Below are 9,014 nucleotides of genomic sequence, written 5' to 3'. Positions count from 1 at the left end.
AAATAGAGGTTTATGACTTACAGAGAGCTGCACAACTTTGCGAGATTTCTTTTCAGGAGTTTGATTCACAGCTGTTTGAAGCAGGAAGGAAATTGGAACACCCCTATCTTCCACATAAAGGGTGTGGGGCATCAGTGTGGGCCACAGGAAGCAGGGAAAGCTGGGGGGATGCTGAGGTTGTTCCCTCTGGGTCGACAGGAAAAGAAGCCATGGAATCTGATCATGAAATAATACATGAATGCGAGAACAAGGATCTCAGTTTTCAAAGTGAAATGTCTCTGATGTTATGGGGTACTGTCCTAAATCTTGGATCTCCCAAACTAGTTTATGGTGGAGGTTAAATAAAAAGTGAGAAATTATATGATTTGTAGGGCTCCAATGTGAGGTTAAAGACAAAGGATTCTCTGTGTCAGTCCACTTATATTAGGACCAAGGACAAAGGGCAGAGAAACTGAGGAAAGTACAAGCAATGAGCAGGACCTTGGGAGTCACTTCAAGGATGTCTCCAAGTAATGAATCAAGTCAATTCAGTAGCACTGTCTTATCATGAAGACATGGTGGAAGTGAGACTGTTGGAGTAATCTTTGCAGCTGCAGTCTCTACCTACTTAATTGGGGTTGGAGCCAGACTGTCCACGGCTGTGGCCTTATCTTACCTTTTGAGGTATCTCTGGCCTCACAAGCCACTACAAGCCTCAGTCAGGACCTGTGATTCATAGAGGTTCACTTACTATGAATCAGCTCCCGTCTCCAGGCAAGGGATCTGGGCCTAGGACAGATTCACAGCTAAACATAGAAAGCCAATTAGTAAAATTTAAATCCTGCTCAGAGCCGCTTCACCTCCTAGTAGTTTCCAATATGAAATCAAGGTGCATCCACACATAGACATGTAAGAATCTATGTCCAAGAATGGTGTCTCAGTACTGTAGTTCCTTGTGGTGACCCTGGCTCAAAATAAAAAAGAATTTTAAAAACAGAAGTTAGTCTAGTTCAGTGCAAGGCCCTTATCACAATTTATGTCTGTGGCCCCAGGCCTCATGCGTTTATATTATGCATTTGTGACTGGTTCATTGTTTATCCCTTGGACTGGGGGTTTGAGTGCTATACAGACCTAGGGGTGGAGCCAGGATGTGATGTAATGGCAGAAAGAAGGCCTGTCTTGCTCTTTTGCCTTGCTGTTTGCAGCAGCCATAAACTGTGGCCCCACCATGCCAGCCTGCCTTGGAGCCAACTGAGTATGGACTGATACCTCCAAAAACTGTAAGAAATAATCCTTTCATTTGCCAACATTTGGCATCAGATATGTTGTCTCTGCAACCAGAAATAAGTAACTAAGCCAGCCCTGCATTCAATTCCCAGAACTGAGTTAAAGAATAAAAAATAAATAAATAAAAACTGGGAGCAAGGTGAGGGGCTACAGAGTACCACTGCCTGGTCGTTCTGAAGAGCAATGTGCCCCAAGTACCTTCACACCTTTTCTTGGGCACTCTGATTTTTAATATGATCAATTCCATAAGGGATGGGGAAAGGAAGATGTTCACCTAAGAATACAAAATCTAGGGCACGGTGGAGAACAAATTTTCAACTCTCTACTAAACCGCATGGTGACCACAGTTAATAAGAAGGATAACTTTAAAAACTGCTAAACAGTGAGATTTGCAGTGACTGTGAAAGAATTTGTAGGTTGGGAAGGTGGTAGACACATTAACTAGATTGATTCTTACTACAAAGGAGCCACAGATCAAAGGCACATTTTATCCCATAAACATATATAATGATTGTTAATTTCTAAGTAATGATAGCTGGTAGATTCCCAGCAAACTGGGAGGTTAAGGAAGGAAGACCACAAATTTAAATCCAACCCGGGGAATTGAGTGAATTATTTAGACCCTGTCTCAAAACTTATTAGTATCTACTTATGCTATATTAAAATAAGAAAAGACGAAAAAGGGGTTGTTTTGTTCTGAGACAAGATCCTTCTATGTACTGCAGCTTGACCTTGAACTCATCAAGTATTTCAGGCTAGCCTGGCATTCCCTGTGATGCCCCTGTCTAACTCTCCAGAGTGCTACAATTACAGGCATGAACCACCATGCCCTGCAAGAAATTTTTTTTTTATTTTAAAGAGAATAAAACCAAATGAAACAAAACAGAATAGTCAATTAAAACAAAAACATGAACATGTTACATGACTTAAAAACAAAATCCTACAGTAGATTGTGTGGCCTGCCTCTCAGCCTGCATAGAAAATGACTCAACATCCCGCTGAACTCCAAATTTTCCAAGATAATTGGACAAATACCTAGACTGTGAAAGATGTTAACATGGGTTGTTTAGGCACCAGTTCGTGTCAAGTATCAGGGAAAGAACAGAGAACTCTGAATTAGTATTTTCAAATTCTGGAATTTATCCGCCCAAAAGATGATATATTCTCAATGCAATTTTTCTTAGAGGAACTAGACTTTTGTACATGGTCAGTAACAGGATAACTAAATAAACCTCTACCTATGCGTATAATATAAATATTCAACACTATGCAAATATATAAATTATATGAGCAGAACTGGGTGGTAGTGGTTAGAGACAGCCAAATATGGGCAAGATGGATATTCTGTAGCAGGGTTCAACAATGTGTGTGAATTACTTTTATTTGTGGATTTAAATTTTTAAACCCTACTTATCACACTTTGCCTTGTTGTCAAAGCCCCATGCTGCATTCAGTCTGCTCACAAAAGCTAAACACCCAAGTGGCACCAATATTAAAAGAAGCAGAAACCCCTTATCAATGGAAGGGACGTGAGCTAAAACCATGTGCAGGTAGAATAATAACTGCTATCTTACTGTAATATCTTGGTCTTCTCTCAGTCTCTGCAGGGAGGAGCTCGGAGTGAAATGAAATCGTCGTTTTGGGGGTAAATGTCCCAAGCTCAGCACAGCCAGGCTGTGACAGCAGAGGTCATGTGAGACCAGAGCCGCCTCCCGCAGGTACCACACCAGGGTTGGGCTCCCAGCAGCGCCTGGCGGGGGCCAGGGACTCCGGGCTGTGCGCCAGGCCTGGCTGTGCCAACCCCTGAAGGAGAGGAGGGAGGAAGGGAGAGAGGGGCCTTGTGGGCTGAGGCCGGGTCGCCCCCAGAGCCGTGCCCGCCGCCCTGGGCCCGCGACCCCGCCGGCAGGACTCCCCGCCGAGGAAAATGCGCCCACTAACCTCGGGGCCACCGGGCCGCGCCGCCGCTCACAGACAGCTCCCACCCGCCTGCCTGGCCCAGACCCCAGACCCCATACCCTGCCCCACCGCAGGCTAGGCTGCTGAAGAAAGAGCGTTCAGGTCTCCAGAGGGCTTCTCTAACGGCAAAATGGCGACTCCGAGCACAAGACAAGCATCCACTGTGAGGGCGAGGCCAGGGCCAGCGCGGGACTGAGTGGGATGTGCAGGCACAAGGTAGGACAGTCCGTGGGCGCGGCCCGCGCAGTTTGGGCCAGGTGGAGTGTAATCTTCGCTTGAGGCCAGTGGTGGGAGTCAGCCTCTTGGGAGGCGGGGCAAGGGGCGTGGCCAGAAAGTTGGGACCCAATAGGTATGTAGTCCTCCTGTGGGGGCGGTGAGGAAGGGGATGTGGGTGTTGGGTCAGGCTGAAGGAAGGTGTGGCTGCAGGGCTCTGATGAGGCTTGTGGGAACTCTGAGCCCCAGGCCTGCTATGACAGGAAGCGGAGAGTGGACTGAGTCTGAGGCTTGGAATTTATGGATGTCTGGACTCAAATCTTCCCAGGCCTGACACCTTAGGCACACTGCTTCTCTTCTGGGAGCCTCAGTTTCCACTATTGTTATTCTCCTATTATTTCGCTTTGAAATATTGTGGGGTTTTTTCCATTAAAAAAACAAAGCGTTATGAAAGGCAATACTCATCTCTTGGCACTACTGTGAAGATCCAAAGAAGAGATCTTCCCATGGTTCCTAGCATATAGCAAGTGCTCAGATACAATTGTTATTTGTGTTGTTGTCCTTTTATTACAGAGAAATGAGTGCTTTCGGTATCTATCGCCTGATTTCTTTATATCTTAAAAGTATCTTTAGATGGGGGCTGGGGATTTAGCTCAGCAGCATAAGCACCTGCCTTGCAAGTAGGCGGTAGTGAGTTCCATCCCGGTACCGATTAAAAAAAAGTACCTTTACATGTTAATATAACATATTAATAAGCATATGTAGCACTTATAGGTGTCAGGCCAGGGCCCCTTTGAAACGCTTTACATATGTTAATTCTTACAAGAGTGTGAGTTAGGAATTATCTTCATTTTCATAGCTGTGTGAGCCTAAACACCAACATTAAATACCCTTTCCAATAACAAACCAGTGGACAGAATTTTAACCCAATGGGCCCAACACCAGCATCTCTGTTAACTAACCCATAATTAGCACAGCACTGCTGCAGTTCTGCTTTGGATTTTTCACATGAGTGAAGCATGAAATTTTTCAGGGGAGGTTGCACAGGTAGCTAGAGGCAGTTTGTTTCAGGGTGCACTAGAGGATCAGATTTAATTTGTGTGTGTGTGTGACAGATAGGGATTTACAAAGGAGGCTTAGGAAGGCCATCAGCAGAGTCAGGTGGTGAAGAAGAGCAAAAGGGCCAGGTGCTCATTGGAGATGCAAAAGATCAATACATAAGTCTAAGACCTGGAGCTAACAGCAGAGTCCTGAGAGAGTCTGTAGCAGAAAGTAGAAGAATCTGTGCTAGGAGCCCAGAAATGACACCTAAGGTGATGGCAAGGACTCAAAGTCTTCTGAAGAGGCAGAAGCCAGACTTTCTCCTTTCCCTTTTTACTGCCTCCAGGATGCAGCACTATTGGTTGCCCACCACACACAGAGAAGGTCTTCCATCTTCAATGAGTTAGTAATCTACACACAAACAAAAACTGTGATAAAACAATCCCCTAGGTGTTCTTTGCTTGTTGGCTGTTAGTTTTTGAGACAGGATTTTCTTTGGAGTTCAGGCTGGCCTTGAACTCACTGTGTTGCCCAAGCTAGTCTCAAACTCAGATTTTGCTGCCTCAGCCTCCCAAGTGCTGAGTTTACAGGTGTGCACCACCACACCCAGTTCTCCCTTCATTTGAATGCACTTATTCCATCATTCTTGGCATTTTTTTCTGAATCAGTTCTGGAAGTCCTCTTATAAGGATCTTTAGTTTTGCTGTTGTGGCTGCCTCAATGTTTGAAGCAGTTCAAACTGTTTACCTTTCATGATCATTTTGATTTTGGAGAAGAGTCAGAAGTCACAGGGTTCTGATCTGGTGAATAGGTGAATAAGGACACACCATAGTGTATATGTGAGCCATTCTTTCCATTGGATGGCACTCAGCAGCAGCACTCACTATATTTTTATCTCAATTTGTAAAGATACTCACAAAAGAGCTTTTCCAAACAGCTCCAAAAATTGCAATAACAAATGGAGAAGTGTGTTTGAAGCAAGGAGGTGTATTTTATTTAATTTATTTTCAGAATGTGTTTTTAAGGAGGATTAATGAGTATGTATCTCTTATGGTAATAAATTTAAAGAATTTGAATCTAACTGTATATTTTGATCAGCCCTTGTACTTCTTCCTTGAGGTTATTAATTAAACATCTGTATATTCAGTGTCATTTATACAAAATGATTGGGACAAGAAGTGTTTTGAATTTCTGATTTTTTTTATTTATTGGAGAACTGGCATAGACATCATAAGTTGTCTTTAGGATGTGACCCAAGTCTAAACATGAAATTTATTTATAGTTCATATATACTTCATACTCCGAGCCTGAAGATAATTTTATACAATATTTGTATTAATTCTGTGGTTAACATGTGTATTGTGTTGTTTCTCTGGAGTGGGAAACTGAAAATGTAGATAAGGACTAAAATAAAATAGATATTTGAACATTTTTAATGAGATGGGGAATTATGGATGGAGGAGGGAGAAAGGAAGAAGGGAAATGTAAAAAGTGATGAGAAAAGAAGGAAACCAGCCTTCCATAAATAAGGAGGGGAAGGGAGTTGAAGGAAAGGTAGGGGAATGGAGAAAAAAAGGATTCATATCACGTATGGTACAAATTTCCCACGATCAACATGATCATTATTTATATCTAAAATGTACCAATAATCTTAATTAAATAATATTCTGTTTGAAATAAAATTTCATTTTGTGGAATTTCTCAATTTGGCACTACATCAGTACTCAAAAGTTTTGGATTTTGAAGCATTTCATACTTCAGATTTCAGATTAGGAATTTTCAGCCTATACTTGGATAGTGATTTGATAAATATCCCCCTACCTCAGTAGACCATAAGCTTCATGCTGAGAGTATGAGAGCAGTCTTTTTGCCTCTACTGGTGTCATAGTTTATGTCAGTGCCCCTCCCAAGCATCATGCAATAATGAATGTGGCCAAATCCAGTATTTCTGATTGGTTCATTGTCTAGCACTCAGATTGGTGGTATGAGTGCTACACCTGCCCAGGAGTGGAGCCAGCATACAGTGCACCAGAGGGAAGAAGGTGTGTCTCTCTCTTTTGCTGTTCATGCTTGCTGTTTGCAGCCACAATTAACTGCTTCCCCTCAACCATGTCACTTTGCCTTGGAGCCAACTGAGTATGGACTGAAACCTCTGTCCTGTAAGAAATAAACCTTTCCTTCTTGCATGTTGGTTGTCAGGTATTTTGTCTCAACAACCAATGAAAAGTAACTCACACAACTTATAATCAGTGTTTCTCAATACCCAATCAATGCCTGACACAAGAATGGTGCGCTCTTGTTGACAGAAAGAAAACCAGCAGTCGCACACAATTATAGATTTGTATCAAATAGAATTTCACTGCTTCCAAGGCTCTGCAGTGAAATGAGGTCTCATCAGTTTTCCTCTCTGTAGGCACTAAGCTTGTCATTTCTTTTGCTTTATGATAGCAAATAATGCTCCTCTATCCATGTTCCATTCTCCCTATGGTCTTAACAATCAGTTGTAAGCTGTTATACAATCTCACGCTGGGCATGGAAGTTAGGACCTCCTGCATGCTAGACAAGTGCTCTACTCTCAAGATATGTTCCAGTCCTCCCTTTCTTATTGCTGGACTTTAGGCCATGGGAATGTACTGCAGTTTTAGCCCCAAGCTGTCTAAAGTTATTTGACAGGACACTGTAACTACCCAACTAAGCCTAGTAAAACCAAAAAATTGGGTGCCAGTTATAAAATTTTGCAATAAGGCACTGAGTTTGGGAATGTTTTGTTGTACAACAATGGCTAATGAGCAAGATAAGAGCAAGAGAGGCACTATTCACAATAACCAAGGCAAGCAATCAGTCTAGGTATGTGTCAGCAAGAGAATGTGTGAAGCAAAAGTGGCATGCACATGTGCACACATGCAGGCACAGACACACACACACACACACACACACACACACACACACACACACACCCTATTGAACCATAAAAAAGAATGAAATCAAGTCATATGCTAAAAAATTCAGGGAAGTGGAGGATATCATGTTAAACAAAATAATTCAGACAGACAAACATTGCATGTTTTTTCTCATATGTGAAAACTAAAAAATAAAGTAGAAGAGGGGCTATAGAGGCCTGGGAGGAGAGTTAGAAGAGAGCAAGAAGATAGGAGAGGGGTTGACAAAAGACCAATACACAGTATATGTATATATGAAAATATCATAATGAATCCCCTTACTCTATACAACTAGTATGCATCAATAATTATCATGTGTAAAAAGGAAAAGGGATTGAACAAATTTTAAAGCATGTGGACATTTACATGCTATTGCATATGTTGCTTAATCCCTTGCTAATCCCATGCACCTGGGGGAGGGGGGTTGCAGGTAATAGGAGTGCAGTGATTGCTGGGAAAACATCATTGGCCATATTCAAGGCTCAGACACTTGCATGTGGAACATGAATCAAGAGACCCAAGGCTAAGAATCTAAATGATAGAAGGTCCCCTTGCCCCAAGCCATGTACTATAGCAAAAAGATACCCTGCCTTCATATGGTGGGGAGGTAGCTGCCAGACACCAGGAACAGGGTCTGCATGCTGACTCTCTTATTGTAGAAATGAACTTTAACAGATCTGGTCACTTTTTCACACTTAGTTTTCTCACTTACAAATGATCACTTATGTTAGCAGCAGTATAGAGAATGGAGGAGAGAAACAGAATTTCCATGGTGTTCATGAGTGAGAGGTGGCCAGGGGAAACTGTTTTGCAGCATCTTCTTCAGCCTTGAATCTTTGGCCATCAAAGATGAAGAACAAGGCTCTTGTTTCCCTAAGGAAAACAAGAGCACAATGGGTGGTCCTGCAGTAGGAGTCAGCAGAAGCCCAAATCAGGTCACCATGCTGGGGAGCTTTGAAGTTTCATCACTGAATCCTCTAATTTTTCTTGTTCTGTTTGTGTCTCAATCATTGTTTTGGTAATTATGGTAATATTTACATATTTCAAAAAGTACAACAAACAAGGAGGAAAATTAGAAATATTTGCTCTTTTTCTATGTAGAGAGGTAATGTATCTTTGGTACATTTTTTAGCCTCCGTTTTCCTGTTAATGATTTATTGTAGATGTGGTTCCAGGGTGATTAATTTAGGTTTACATCACTGTAACAGGAATCAGTGAAATAGGAATTAGAATTCTACCAGGCATTAAGGACAGCAGCCTCAAATTGGAGTCAGAAAATCCAAAATGGAGTCTGCTGAGTTGTGACCTTCCAGGGACCTTACAAAAACATCTGCTGACTGTCCTGCAGTTTTTTGGGACCTGTCAAGAGCATGATCATGCATGACATTGGCTGAAGGGTACATGGGCTGTGCATGGGCACTGTGTGAACACTTTTTGGCCTGTTTTGTGGACTCAACAAAGATTTTGTTGCGTGAGGTAACAAAATTAGAGAATGTACATGTTGAAGACATCAGCAACAGTGGTAGGCAGAGTGGAACAGAGCAGAAAACCACTGTTCTTGATGTATAATTTTTACACAGGTTGTTATCTCATGTTTAT

General features: G+C 42.3%; 1 protein-coding gene across 2 annotated transcripts in view; it reads right to left on the bottom strand.

The window, feature by feature from the left end:
• Positions 1 to 5,657: 5,657 nt before the first annotated feature.
• The window catches only part of LOC134474679 (zinc finger protein 709-like), a 62,284-nt gene continuing 58,927 nt past the window's right edge, over positions 5,658 to 9,014 (bottom strand). For both annotated transcript variants that reach the window (XM_063243189.1, XM_063243190.1), the window contains one exon: positions 5,658 to 8,288. In XM_063243189.1, the coding sequence (XP_063099259.1) occupies positions 8,143 to 8,288 (146 nt within the window). In that variant the 3' untranslated portion in view covers positions 5,658 to 8,142. The remainder of the gene's footprint in view (positions 8,289 to 9,014) is intronic.

Source organism: Cavia porcellus, unplaced genomic scaffold (assembly GCF_034190915.1).
Source record: "Cavia porcellus strain 051 isolate PalLab524CR breed Dunkin Hartley unplaced genomic scaffold, mCavPor4.1 scaffold_34, whole genome shotgun sequence".
NCBI lineage: Eukaryota > Metazoa > Chordata > Mammalia > Rodentia > Caviidae > Cavia > Cavia porcellus.
Note: the sequence above shows the minus strand (reverse complement) of the source record. Positions and strands in the feature narration are given on the sequence as shown.